Raw genomic sequence first — 15,254 nt, forward strand, 5'->3', positions numbered from 1 at the left:
TATTATTCAATGGATCTGTTAGCGCGTATGCTACATCATTCGGTGCTACATTCGGTGTTTTTTATGTGCTATTTGGCAGCTGTAAGGTTTTGTGGGCTTGGATCATTCAACAAATTTTGGGTAAAATAGCATGATATTTTAAGGGAGATTTGAGAAACTCTTTTAGGGGAGTTATTTTTTTTTAGGGCAGGGGTTCCCTACCTTTCATGAATATGCCGAGGACCGGCATATTCATTAAAAAATGGAGGACCGGTAGTCGTTTTGAATGCCTAATTTTAAGATGAAGAAAAGCATGTGGCTTTTTTTCAAGATGGTTTATATGTCATATGTCATCACAACAATTATACACAACCCCCCCCCCCCCCACTCCCTCCGTGCCCTCCTCCCCGGAAGACCCGAGCAGAAGTTCTGTGACTACATCCAGGATGAGGTGCGTTCGGACGAGGGTTTCCCAGGACGTCACGTCCTCAAGAGGGACCACCGCAGCTTCGATGACGCCTCGGTATGGTTTCTCTCTGATTCTCCTCCTTATTTCCTTTTTGTCCGGGCTTTTTTCTTTCCCTCTTCCCTCCAGCGGTCACTTTTCCTTCATGGCATGATAAGAGAGAGGCGACGTGACATACGTGTGTGTGTGTGTGTGTGTGTGTGTGTGTGTGTGTGTGTGCGCCTACACATGTGTGCGTCCCTCCAGCAGGTCCGGATGCGTCTGAAATCAGACATGAGGAGTAAATCGATGGAGGAGCGAGAAGAGGAGTACCAACGGGCCCGCGACTGGATATACGAGGTGTGTGTGGGATGAGAGAAAACTGCTAGAATGGGTGGTTTCTGTAAGTTGGTAACCATAGAGAACTAGCATGTTATGGCCCAAGTGTGATTTGGCGTACTGGTACCTGCAGTGTGTCTTCCCAGAGGGAGCAAGGGAGCGAGAGGGTTGGTTCTCGGCGCTAGTTGCTGAACGAGACACTTGGTGAATACTGTTGTTTCGGCGGCAGATCAGTTAATCGCTGCCGTGTGTTTTTGTCGCAGCACTCGCAGCATGCTAACAAACAAACAAACTGAATTAGAAGCACGTCGCCCGCGGTTAGGTTAGGTCATGGCTTCTCAACGGGGGCGTTCGCACAACCTAGGGGGGGCGCTGGGAACGTGATTATTATTTTTTTTTTTTGGGAGGGACTTTAAACTTTCTTTAAAATAGCCTATTTACATTTATTGGTTTCTAACCCCTCTACCGTCTCAGCTACTTTTAACGGTCTATGGGCAGTGTAACAGTGGTCATACAGAGCGGTTCGGTCCTGCATACGCCCGGACTCCCATATCAGCTATCGTCATGATCTCTATAGTATGGCTGATAAACATAACCCAAGTTCGTGGGTTTACAGTTCAATAACCAACAAACAATCCAATCAAACTGTCAATGAATGAATGGCTTGGGAACCGTGGGCACCGCGGCCTGGGAACCGCGGGCACCGTGAGCACGGCCATGGCACTGTTTGATTGTGAAAAAGAGAAAGAAAAAATTGTTTCATTGCCCGTTTTCCTCCTTCCTCTTGCAGTTGATCAGTTCCTGCTGCTCTGAGCGTGGTCTCCATGAAAAGACTGTTGCATTTCAAACACAAAATATATAGGCCTAATTAGGCCTCTGCGCGCAATCTGTTTTCGCGGTGCCTGTGTTGCCCGGGCCGCGGTGCCCGTGGTTCCCGGGCTGCGTTGCCCACGTTGCCTGGGCTGCTGTCATGGTGCCCGCGGTTCCCAGGCCATTCATTCATTCGGGGCACGGCTGGAGATGCGAGAATGCCATGGCTGTGCTCACGGTGCCCGCGGTTCCCGGGCCGCTGTGCCCACGGTTCCCGGGCCATTCATTCATTGACAGGGCGCGAAGCCCGTGCTTCCCGGGCCCCGGTTCTCACGGCTCCCGGGCCATTCATTCATTCGTTCACGGGGCACGGCGGGAGACGAGGGAGTGCCCTTGCCGCGGTCACAGTTAATGAATGTTCAATCCAACCATTTCTTCCACAACTCTTCTTTCTTGGCCAAGAGATCGATTTCGATCTCTCTCTCTCGCTCTCTCTCCCTCTCTCCCTCCCCCCCCCCCCCCCCCCCCCCCCTCCGTGTCTCTCTGGAAGTTGAATTGGGTTTATTACAGTGATGGACAGTAGGGCCCGACCGATATAGATTTTTGAGTGCCGATGCCGATGCCGATTATTTTCAGAGAAAAATTACGATTACGATTTAATCGGCCGATTAAAAACAAAACAAAAAAAAGCCTATAAAACGTAGTTTTTGATACCTTAAATATACTTTAAACACTTTTGAAGAATATGTGAATTGAATGCAGAACCTTTGAGTGTTTTAGAATACATTTACAGTCAAAAATGAGTGTAATGTAAAATGTAAAATAAATAACTAACTCCCAATGTGCTGCGCTCGTGAGCAGTGACTAACACGTGCGTGCTGAGCAGTATGGTCTCACCGTTAGAGTCTACAGTATAACAAATGAACATGGCCTGGGACCTAAAGAAAAACAGGCACAACATGCTCAAACAACGCGTCTTGTGTACATTGGTGAGGTGAGCGCGCAGCTGCCTGAGCGAGCGTGCTCTCATGTTGTACGGTAAAATTCAATCTCCTCTTTTTTACTCCAGCTAAAGTTGTTAGTTAGCAAGGCGAGTAAGAGCGCAATCTGCAGGATACTAAGCGCAATAACATTAAAAAAAATAATATATATATATAAAAAAAATAATAAAATCGGTTGTAATCTGCGTCTTTTTGGCAGATGTTGATTATTTTCAAAAAGGCTATAATCGGCCGATTAAATCGGCAGGCCGATGAATCGGTCGGGCCCTAATGGACAGTGCTGTTAGCCAATCAGAGGTGAGACATTTGCACGTCATGAATATATTGATTAATATTTATATATTATATTTATATTTTTTTCACCAAAACCGACTCAGAGCGGGCATTCATTGCTATTCGTGACACCTTTAATCAATCTAACACGAGTGTGAGTGGGATTGTTAGTTTATTTTTTATTTTGGGGGGGCACCAGAGGATCAGGGTATGGTCAGGGGGGCATTTGCTCAAAAAAGGTTTAGAACCACTGGGTTGGGTGCAGTGTTGGTCAAGTTACTTGGAAAAAGTAATTAGTTACTGATTACTGATTACTTATCCAAGAAAGTAATCCAGTTACTTTACTGATTACTTATCTTCAAAAGTAATTAGTTACTTTACTAATTACTTTACTTAGTTACTTTTCAAAAAAAACTATCTACTATACACAACCTGTATGCGCTTTTTTTAAAACTTGTTTGTATTAGTCTCAATCTTTTTAACGATGCACATTGCAAAAAAAAAAAAATATTAAATGCAACAGTCTCTCATTTAAAGAAAATCGTTTTGGTGTGTATACACACCTTCATTCGAATAGATGTAAATAAAATACAGAAATAAAATAATTAAAACCAAAGTCTCTATTAACATTTAGGCTGTTCTAATGTCAAAGAGTAGGCCTATGTGTTTGAACTGTGTGTGGAAGGATGTGTTTCATAGATAAATACATAGATATTATGTATAGTTATATGCTACACGTGAATCTCCTAAAATGGCGCAATTTGATTGGTTGGCTATCTCGGGATATTGGGCAATATCCCATGATTGACATCTCAAACTCTATTGTTTTCATCCCAAAATGTCAGCTGATAACAACAAATAAACCTTCGGTCTCGGGGGCTATTCCCCACTATTCACTTAGCCTTTGGCGAATAATTGTTAACTAATAGCCTCGATAGATAAATAGCCTAGTCAAGTCTTTACCAAACTACACGTCGGGAATTCATTTAGGTGATTCGGCTCACACAGTATAGCCTACTAAGACCACATAGAACAAGGGAGACAACAAGTCTGACTGGACATACACATAATACATCACATTAAAACTAGACCCATGCGTTGATAGATAAATAAATAGACGGATAGAAAGATAGTTAAATATGTTATATTATTTGCCTTGCGGAGCCAGCCAATCCTGTGCACGTATGCAAATTAGCCATGTGCGGCTAACACAAGAAAGACGTAATGTTGAGAAGTCATACTAAAAACGGATAGCAATCGAAAGCCGAACAATACTGTCTCAATCACATACTTTTGGTCCATTCTAACTTATGGTAATAGGCTAGCCTTTAAATCTTTGCAGTGACTGAATGTTGATGATAAAACGGATTGTTTTGCATGAGATGAGTGTGTGCGACTGCGTGTGTCCTTTTCGGCTTCGGCATACTGCATGCTTATGATCAAGGCCTTGTGGTTAGTTGTGGTCTTAGTGAAGCAGCCTAGCCTTGGAGTTTGATAAGTTGGAGTGATTGTGTAGTACGGGCGTGCGAGAGAGAGAGAGAGAGCACACCCGCCGTGGTGATGTTTGGCTTGTTGTGGGCTGTCTGTCGGCATTCGCCGAGTTGGACGGTGTGCTTTGTGTATCATGTGTTCAATGTACATCTGTCTGGTCATATTTGCGGTAGATTGATGGTTAAATAATGTCACACCACGATCGGTTATACTTGCAGGCACTCATTTGCAAGTGCACTGATTGCTGTCCGATAGGCTAAGTTGGCCCATAGCTAGCATTATGCCTTCTATTTCTAGATCTTCTGACTAATTAATGTTTTGAATGTTTTTTACATCTTTTACCGAGTCAAACTCAAAGTAATGTCTGAACTTCCATGAATTAAATGCTCCATGTTCGCTCTCTCTCCCGCACTCCATGTCTTGCACACACGTTGGTGTTGTTTACTTCTAGACGTCGCGCCGCTATAGGCTACGTCATTGTCACGAGACAGTCTCACAAAGCAAATACGGCAAAATCCCAAATTCTTTTACTGTCAATGGAAAAAATAAATCACGGTTTAGTAACGCAGTAACGCAGGATACTTGCGGGAAAGTAAAAGTAATTGAATTACTATTTTTGGAATTGTAATCCCTTACTTTACTCGTTATTTGAAAAAAGTAATTGGATTACAGTAACGCGTTACTTCTAACGCGTTACTGCCCATCACTGGTTGGGTGCAACCTGGTCTCACCATGAATCCATGAAATGACCACGGACGCCTAACTTAAAATCCACGGAAACACGCCAATTTCCGTGATATGGCCACGGATTTTGCTCCAATGCAAGTTAATGACACTCATATTCCATGGCACACACACACAGATCCCTGTCTCCGCGACCTAGTCGACCACTGGTGCTTAACTCAAAATCTGTGGCGGCCTCACGGAATCACTTAAATTGTCATCTTGAATTTAATAGACCATTTTCGTTGCTTCGGGAAGTCTGGTGGTCTCCGTATATAATAAATAAATAAATATATATAAATAAATATATAATTTGTGTGTAGATATATATATATATATAGGCCTATATATTTATTTATTTTGTTGCTTCAAGGAGGTCTGGGTGTCGCCGTATATAATAAATAAATAAATATATATTTAAGCAATAGATCACAACAGGCTGTGGTATGTGCTCATTATACCACTGTTAAGGGGCGTTGTCCGGCCCCAACGCGCAGCGGAGGGCCGGCGACCCCCTTTTGTATTGGAGTGAACAGAGATATCTACTAGATCACGGAAATCACTAGTTGGGACCCCCTTTTTATACAACGGTTACTATTATGGCAAAACGAAAGTCATAGACACACTACATTTAAAAAAAAAAAAAAAAGAAAGTAAAAGTAGCTGTTTTATTAAAGAATACAAAAAAGTAGTCCCTCCTGGCTGCCTTCAAAATGCACAACGGTCGCTATGCAACACACTTTAGCGTCCCACCGAGAGAAGGCTCGGCTAGAGCGGTTCGCCGGCAATTTATCCTATGGAGCAGTTCACTCGCCGTGTGCCTAAGCTTTCGTTAGTCTCTCCATCGCCTTGCTCACTCCCGGAGTAACAACATTTACACCCTCTCCATCATTCAACATATTTTTTACTTTGTAACTGTTTCTACTTCCAGGCGCGGAGTGAAATGCAAACTTTCACAAAATGAATGGGCGTCATAGCAGTTATTTATACGCTCATTATACAACAGTTAGGAACCAATCAGATTGCTGGATTCAGGCCCCCCGTTGTATAAAAATAAATATATCATTTGTGTATATATATATATATATATATATATATATATATATATATATATATATATATATATATCACACACATACATATTTATACATATATATTTATTTATTTATTTTGTTGCTTCGAGGACGTCTGGTGGTCTCCGTATATAATAAATACATATATATATATCTGTATATATGTATAAATAGTGTCTATACATACATACATGCATATTTATTTTTCATATATACGGAGACCACCAGACCTCCTCGAAGCAACGAAAGTGGTCTATTAAATTCAAGATGGGTGGGCGAGAATAGGGATATAGTGCCATCAATATCAATGGTCGGATAAAGATCTCGTTATAACAATAATTTATATCGATGTAACGAGAAAGGATGTAATGATAACGCCAAGAAAATAAAGGCTACATGGTTATAATAATTTAAATATAATTAACTTATAAAGCGTATAACGAGACAACGAGACGATCTAATTGTGGGCCAGCAGAGGCAGCATTTTAACCATATTCGGCCTATAACCTTATACATTTAATTGTCTAACTCTATGTACATGTCAAATGTATGATATGCTGTAGTCCTACGTATATGCTAGTTTTTTATATGATGAATATTTTTTTATTGTCTGGTTATACCTGAACCACATTCCCCATAGAAAAAGTACACCGTGTTAGTTGGCCTCTCCGTTGATTGGATTGGTGGAAGGGGATTGTCAATGGTCAGATAAAGATGTTGTTATAACGATAATAGCTGCATGGTCTACTTATAATATTATAACAAAATAATTGTATCCATAATATATATTTTAATAGTTAATTAATTCAATATTAAACCAATGCATTTCAATCAGGAGATTATATTCGACTTCAGAAAGGGGAGCGCGCTGCGCAGGATTCGTCAAAACAACAATCCTATGGTGGTTGCCATCAACCCCTTCCACCCCCCCCCCCTCCCCCTTCCAACAGTTATCGTATATATCCATATGCACTTCTTTACGACCTATGGCCATTATTTCATTTTCTGCAACATCCACGCTGCATTTAATACATGTTCATGTTATATGCACAATATTCTGAGCAAACCCCAGAACTCATTGTTTCTAGATTCCTGTGATAGGAGCGGGACGTTTTGATGAGGAACATTAATATACACAATGTATTCACCGTTGCAAACAACTTCATGAGTTCAAACATCTATGCTCCAAACCACGTTAATGACGTTAGGGGCGGTGTCATGCCAAATTTGTACCGGGTGCCAAATTTGTACCGGGCACGTCATCATTACGTGCCCGGTCATGATTACGTAAGGGTTGTCCGTTGCCGGGCAGGTTTCAAAAAACATTCGTGCTCATGTTGCCAAAGACGAAATAACATAACACAGTTAACGGATCGCTAGATAACACTTGTTTTTACTTTATATTTGTATTGCATTTAATTGTTTAATCAAATGTAGCTAGTAAACTGAGTGTTTAAAGCGGGTTTCAAAAAACATTCGCGCTCATGTTGCCAAAGACGAAATAACATAATGCAGAAAACGGATCGCTAGATAACACTTGTTTTTACTTTATATTTGTATTGTATTTAATTGTTTAATCAAATGTAGCAAGTAAACTGAGTGTTTAAAGCAGGTCAAGGACGAAATAGCACAATACAGATAACGGATCGCTAGATAGAAGGTTCGCGAATGTTCGTGAACCTTTCACATCATTCGACGCGATCGTCCGTTGCCAGGCAACGGACAACGTGATCATCTGTTGCCAGGAAGGTTTGGAATGGATTACGTATGGATGACGCACCCGGTACAAATTTGGCATGACACCGGCAACTGAGCTGCCGTCAATTGTGTTGTTTTTGTCGTAAACAAGGTTCACGGCACTGGACCGTCCATGCACCGGACCCGTGATCCGTACCGATCAACCCTCACAGTTCGGGACGCAAGTGATCCGCGGGTCGGCTGATAAAAAAAAAAAATGAAAGAAAGTTGTGCGTTCACGTGATCAGAGCATGTTTAAAGGACTATTCCGGTATTTAGCACATTGAGCCCCCTTTCTGGTTTGTCTAGGATGAAATATAGTGGTTGACACACCGAAATGTTGACTATTAGTCCTTTCTCGGGTATTTGGCTAATTTCGATTCGCCCCTGCCTGCTTCAGAATGGCCGGCTTTAGGCATTCACAAACCTGTCCTTAAAACAACCCTAAACGTTTGTTTTCAGAAATGTGCAACTCAGAGTGGTTAGTGGTGTTCGTTGATGTTCCTAATCAAGTATCGTAGCGAAATACAGTTTCTGTCAAGGTTTATTTGGCGTTTCGTAAATCCCAATGAAACGGAAACCGAACCGGAAGTGAACATTTTCTGTTTATTGTTGGTTGTAGTCTTTTCGCTCGGTTCTCCGTATCAAAGGTAGGGCTAGAACCGAGCGAGAAGACTACAACCTGTCAACGAGCAATGAGTCTTCCAACAGAAATCAATGAATTTACAAAATGCCAAATAAAACGCTTCCTTAGGACAGATTTTATTTATTTTATTTGCTATCCATGTTAAAAATAAGGAATAACGCCTCAGATTGCACTCTATTTTGTTTAAATTATTTTTTATAAGTTTTTATTTGATGTGGACACAAGCATTTTTTTTAAATATTTACTATGCTTCAAGGAAGCAGGAATATTACCAAATTCTTCACCTTATTTTGTTTTTACACATTTGAAGATTTTATTTAAAGACTGTTGCATCCGTTGTTGTCTCGTTATACGCTTTATAAAATAAGTATATAAAAAATATTATAACTATGTAGCCTTTACTTTCTTGGCGTTATCATTACATCCTTTCTCGTTACATCGATATCAATTATTGTTATAACGAGATCTGTATCTGACCATTGACCATCGTCTCGGAAATTCTATGAATGAAATTCATATTGAGGGTATGGCACTATATCCCTATTCTCGCCCAAACATCTTGCACAAACAATTTAATAGACCACTTTGGTTGCTTCGAGGAGGTCTAGTGGTCTCTGTATATAATAAATAAATATAAATATGTTTGTATGTATGTGTGTATGTATGTATCTGTATATATAAGAGGTGGGCATAGATTGATTTTTTTAATCTAGATTAATTCCAAAATTAATAGAATAAATTAATATAATTTATATTGGAGTTAATTTGCTAGAAATGTACTTACAATTTTTAGTCAGTTAATCATTTACATATTTATGTTACACAATTATTACACATTTACATGTTTACATATTTAACGGTCAGGATATTCTGTTGAATCTGATTCCCTCCCGTTTACCTCAGTCTAAATTCTAGCTTCTGATTGGTTAGTTCAGTCACGTGATGGGTCCGAACAAGGAAGTGTTTGAAAATAGATCAAGCCCCCAGGAACACTGCATACTTCCGCAATCCACCAGTGCTCAGCGGCCAAGCCTGGTATTGCAGCTGTTTAAGGGGGCTGTGGACGGGTCCCTCAAATCATGGGACCCAGAAGTAGATATCTCTGTTCACTCCAATACAAGTGGGGAACAGGAATGTGTCTCCGCAAAAAATGTCTGGATATCAATCAAAGGCTCATAATTACCTTCATGCCATGTCCTAAAAATATTTAAGTTTTTTCTTTTCAAAACGCCACCTCAAGCGTTTTATTAGCCGTTATCTCAAATTATTTTTTGCTGGGGAAGAGGGGTGTGCAGCTGAAAGGAGTCGTAGTGAAACTAATGGCATCCGAGAGGGCCTTGTTCAGTGCTCCGTTAACGTGTCCGATTTTTGGACTGGTTAATCTGCTGCTCAATAACTCTCGCGGTCCTCTGCTTGCGATCATTGTGATTCATCATGTATTGATCCATTTATTCAAAAGATCCAAAGACAAAGAACAGGTGCATTACGGTATCATTTTATATTGTTGTTGGACCGGAGTGGGGGGATGGGCACGCATGCGTTATATTTCTGCATCTGGTACGTCATGAAATAGGGCGTAGCCATAGACCCATGATGCGGAAGCATATCGCTTCTTGATGTTGCCCTGCGCCACTGAGCACTTTACATAGTGTAATGACCACAGGCGAGGTAGTAAGCGAAGTAAGTTGATAGCAGGTTTATTAGATTCCACAATCGGACAGACTGGCGCAGCTCAACCGGAAAACTACAACAACCGAAAACTCCCTCCCGGGGGGAAACCCCCGGAACCCCCTCTCAGAAGGCCCGCCCCTTCCTCCCAAGCCCTGTGACGCTACATTACCCCCCCTTCACAAAGTTCCTCGCCCCGAGGAATCACAGAAAAAATAAAATAAAAAATAGCCCTCAGAATAACGTAACTTCTCTTTAACATAACGTGCTTCAACCCCCCCCCCCCCCCCCCCCCCACATAACAACAGGCACAACGCTGAACAACATTACTAAACTCATCTTAGAGATAGCAAACAAAGTCTTTTAAGTGCCCTGGTGGCCCCCTGGGCCGTCGAGAAACCCCTCCCCGGGACTCCGGTGTAAGGGGTACGGGGTTTTCAGCGGGGCAAAGGGTATCGGATACAAGGGAGGGCCGGTTATCCCCGGCAGCTGGGGGAAAGGCGTCAGACCGAGGCCCCGCCGGTGTCGCCGGGGGGGTGGGCTTTGAGGCGGCAGGGTGGCAGCGAGGGGTAACGGGACCCCCCTGGGCCAGTGGGGAGGCACCCCCTTGGTACGGAGCCAGTCTGTCTCTGTGCAGTGCCACCGTTCTTCCTTTAGGTGGTAGGTGCAACCGGTATACCACCTCACCCAGCCTCTCCAGAACTCGACAGGGGCCCACCCAAGGACTGTCCAGTTTAGGGCATCTCCCTTCTTCCTTTGGGGATTGAACACCCAAACTAGCTCTCCCGCCTGGAAATGCCGGCCTTTGCTTTTTATGTCGTAATTTATTTTCTGCCTCACCCCTGCCCTCTGCTGTTGCTCCTGGGCAAATAGGTGGGCCAACTCCAGGCGATCTTGGAGTCTCCTGGCATACTCAGGGCCAGGGGAACAGTCTGGGGCATCCGGTGGACGACCGAACGCTAACTCCGCCGGGGTACGAAGCTCTCTTCCCAGCATGAGAAGGGACGGCGTGCATGACGTAGACTCCTGCACGGCGGTGCGGCAAGCCATGAGAACCAGGGGAAGGTGGTTATCCCAGTCTCTCTGGTGCTGGGAGGTGAGGATGGCCAGCTGTTGGCCCATGGTGCGGTGGAAGCGCTCCACCAGTCCATCACTCTGCGGCCTCTGGGGAGTGGTGCGGGTCTTATGGATGCCCAGGCGCTCACACATAGCGGAGAACACCCGGGACTCAAAGTTTCTCCCCTGGTCGCTATGCAAAGTCTCTGGCACCCCAAAACGGCTGAACATGCCCTCCAACAGGGCGTCGGCCACGGTCTCAGCTTCCTGATCGGGGATGGCATAGGCTTCGGGCCACTTGGAGAAGTAGTCGATGGCAGTGACACAGAGAACGTAGCGGTTGCCACGGTCCGAGCGGGGCAGCGGCCCCACCACATCCACCGCCACCCTCTCCATAGGCGCGCCCACCAGAAACTGCTGAAGGGGCCCTTCCGTGCGGTGCAGGGGTCACACCAACGGCAAAAGTCCTCGACATCCCTCCGGGACCGGCCCCAGTAAAAACCCTGGCGTAGGCGTCGGAGTGTCTTTGCAACCCCAAAGTGCCCCTACCCTGCGGATCCATGCATAGCCTCGAGCACTGCCCCCTGTAGGCCCTTGGGAACCACAACCTGCCACCTCTCTTCGCCCGTGGCCGGCTCCTTCCAGGCCTGCTGCAGCACGCCCCGGCAGAGGCGCAGGGCCCCGAACTTGGCCCACAGTCCCTTGACATCTCTGGAGAGGGCGGCCACCTCCTCCCACGGTGGTTTTCGCTGTGCCTCCACCCACTGCAACACCGGCTGAAGGTCGGTATCATGCTCCTGCTGCTTTCTCCAATCGCCTCCATCTATGGTCTCCAACCCTCGGCAGACGACCTCCAACTGCTGCACCGCGGCGCATCCCTCCTCCTCTGCCCGCAGCTCTCTCTCGCGGGCCTCCTTCCTCTCACAGCAGCGACACCCCTCGGCAGCGCAGGGCCGCCGAGAGAGTGCGTCGGCGTTGGTGTGTCGGGCTCCAGCCCAGTGTTCCACTCGGAAGACGTAAACCTGGAGTTCCTCCAACCACCTGGCCACCTGCCCTTCCGGCTCTTTGAAGGTCATGAGCCACTGGAGAGCAGAGTGGTCGGTCCTCACTGCAAAAGGCAGGCCGCAGAGGTAGTACCTGATGTGACGGATGGAGAGCACTACGGCCAAGAGCTCTCTGCGGGTAACGCAGTAACGCCGCTCCGCCTTGTTAAAGGCCCGGCTAAAGTACGCAACCACTCTCTCTCCATCAGGCCCTACTTGGGAGAGCACCCCTCCCACCCCGACGCCACTAGCATCGGTGTCCAGCATGAACGGCAGCGACGGGTCAGCTGTGGCCAGCACGGGGGACTTGCTCAGGGCACGCTGATGGCTGGTGAACGCCCCCTGGCACTGCTCAGTCCACAGAAAGACACTGTCCTTTTGTAGCAGTCTATAAAGAGGAGCAGCCAAGAATGAAAAACCCCGCACAAACTTCCGGTAATAGGAAGCCAGGCCCAGGAAGCTCTTGAGCTGCCTCTGATTAGCCGGGGTGGGCCAGTCTGCAACCGCCTGCACTTTCGCTTCCATTGTGCTGATGCCCTCCCCACCCACTGTGTGCCCCAAGAACTGTACCTCTCTGCGCATAAAGTGACACTTCTCTGGGTGCAGCTTCAGGCCCGCTGCACGGATCCGTTCCAGCACCCGGCGCAGGGACTCGAGGGCGGAATCAAAGGAGCTGCCATGCGCCAGGATATCGTCCAGGTATACCAGGCACTGTTGGCGGGGGATGCCTGACAAAACCCGGTCCATCAGGCGGGCGAAGGTGGCTGGAGCGTTACACAGTCCAAAACTAAGGACTTGGAACTGCCACAAACCCCGGCCCGTGCAGAACGCTGTCTTGGGTCTTGCTTCTGGGGAGAGGGGCACCTGGTAGTACCCACTGCGGAGGTCCAAGGCAGAGAACCAGGACGATCCCGAGACCAAGTCCAGGGACTCGTCGATGCGCGGCAGCGGGTACGAATCTTTTTTGGTCACCCCGTTCACCGGCCTGTAGTCTGGGCAGAGCCGCCAGGTGCCGTTGTTTTTGGGTACCATGACGACAGCGGACGCCCAAGGACTGTCACAAGGCTCATTTACGCCTGCCTGCAGCATGTCCTCCACCGCTTGGTCACATGCCTCCTGACGTGCCAAAGGGAGACGACGCTGCCGATACTTGATAGGCCTGGCCTCCCCAGTGTCGATCTCGTGCAGCACCAAGGGAGTCCGGCCCACGTCATCCTCCCTCATAGCAAAACTGTCCTGGAACTCCAGCAGCAACTGCCACAACCGCTCCTGCTGCTGGTCGTTCAGCCCCTCCCGGTTCTTTAGCCATATCTCCCTCACGGTCGGCGGCGACGCCCCCCCCTCCAGTCGTCGTGACTGGGCCTGGGCTGCTTGGGGCACATAAGTCATGGGAAAGGTTACAGACGCCACGGGCAGGGGATCGCTGACTTCGGGCTCTACTGCACACACTGCCGGCGAGATGGGCCCCACAGGCGGCCCCGAACCTGAGCGTGGGAGGAACTGTTTAAGGTCCGCACATCCCCCCCTGTGCGGGCCCTGTGGCGTTTCCCGGACCCACGCGTGAAGTGGGGCAATCTCTGACCAAATGTCCAGGTTGGCCACACCCCCAACAGGCTCTTTGGTCGGGACGCTGTCGAATGCGTGACGGCTGCAGTGATACGGCCCTTATCAGTTATTATCAACTTATCAACCGTAATTTCTGTCGCCCACGCCGGCTTTTCCTCTGCCGCCGGGCCCCGGGCTGCTCCCCCTGCCGGATAACTCCCTCTTGGGCCCCCCTCAGCGACCGCGCCCCACACGATTTCCCTCTCCACGGCCATCTCCAAAGCCGACTGAAGAGAAATTGGTAGCTGTAATTGCACTTGAACCCGCAGCTCCAGAGGAAGAAGGGCTCTGATGAACTGGTCCCTTGCCAACTCGCTCTGCACGCTGGGGGGCATGTGTGCATATGCCCTACGTGTCAGGCTCTGAATGTCATTAGCCAACATCCTCAGCGACTCCCCCTGCTTCCTGCAGCGGTTACCAAGCTCATTACAAAGGAGCTCCGGCTTCACACATTGTCCAAACCGCCTCTGCAAGGCCCCCACTAAAGCTCCGTAATCCCGTCTCTCCCCCGGTGAAAGCAGCAGCAGGCACGACAACGCATCGTCTGTGAGGCACAAAGCCAGCTGTAATGCTTTAGCCTCTACTGTCCATCCCCCAGCGTCAGCCAGCAGTTCAAATTGAGCATGAAACGCCTCCCAGTCAGACCTACCGGAGTACTTAGGCGTCTTAACCGAAACGGCGGCAACTGGGACATGGGAGGCGGCAACTGGAACATGGGCGCCGCCATGTCTGTTTACATCCCGAGCCGCGGGCTCCCGCTCCGGGCGCGCGGGAAGAGAAGACAGCCCTGCGTCGGCCGCCAGCTTCCTTGCAGCTTCTCTCAACCCCTCTCTGGCCTCTTGGGAAGCTCTGCGAAACTCCTCATACGCGTCCTCTGTCCATCCGAACGCACCAGTCTCCCGCTCCACCTCCTCCTCTTTCACTTTTGGAAAAGACATGACCGACGCGAACTAACCGACACACTGAAACTAACGCTGTAGCCCGACCGCGACGTAAATCCAAAGTAGCCCTCCGCTTGGACGCACAACTCTCCACCCACTCCCGTCGTTTGTTCACTTCTGACACCAGTGTAATGACCACAGGCGAGGTAGTAAGCGAAGTAAGTTGATAGCAGGTTTATTAGATTCCACAATCGGACAGACAGGCGCAGCTCAACCGGAAAACTACAACAACCGAAAACTCCCGCCCGGGGGGAAACCCCCGGAACCCCCTCTCAGAAGGCCCGCCCCTTCCTCCCAAGCCCTGTGACGCTACAATAGGAATGAATAGGCACCATTTTGGAATCCGTTGTCCAAGATATATAGGTATATAGGTATATAGCTGTGTCTATTCAGGGCTCTCAAGTCTCACGCATTCGGCGTGAGA

The 15,254-nt window shown here is 47.2% G+C and overlaps 1 protein-coding gene and 1 long non-coding RNA gene across 10 annotated transcripts in view; one reads left to right on the plus strand and one right to left on the minus strand.

Annotated features, from left to right (window-relative positions):
* Positions 1 to 6,826, minus strand: part of LOC132455137 (uncharacterized) — a 278,945-nt gene extending 272,119 nt beyond the window's left edge. The window contains exon 1 of the long non-coding RNA XR_009525094.1: positions 6,531 to 6,826. This is a non-coding gene — a long non-coding RNA (uncharacterized LOC132455137). The remainder of the gene's footprint in view (positions 1 to 6,530) is intronic.
* Positions 1 to 15,254, plus strand: part of LOC132455105 (R3H domain-containing protein 1-like) — a 49,198-nt gene that overhangs the window by 27,440 nt on the left and 6,504 nt on the right. For 8 of the 9 annotated variants that reach the window (XM_060048838.1, XM_060048841.1, XM_060048835.1 and 5 more), the window contains 2 exons: positions 394 to 502; positions 692 to 784. In XM_060048838.1, the coding sequence (XP_059904821.1) occupies positions 394 to 502; positions 692 to 784 (202 nt within the window). The remainder of the gene's footprint in view (positions 1 to 393; positions 503 to 691; positions 785 to 15,254) is intronic. The other variant, XM_060048843.1, reaches the window with a different exon arrangement.

Source organism: Gadus macrocephalus, chromosome 4 (assembly GCF_031168955.1).
Source record: "Gadus macrocephalus chromosome 4, ASM3116895v1".
In the NCBI taxonomy this organism is placed as follows: Eukaryota; Metazoa; Chordata; class Actinopteri; order Gadiformes; family Gadidae; genus Gadus; species Gadus macrocephalus.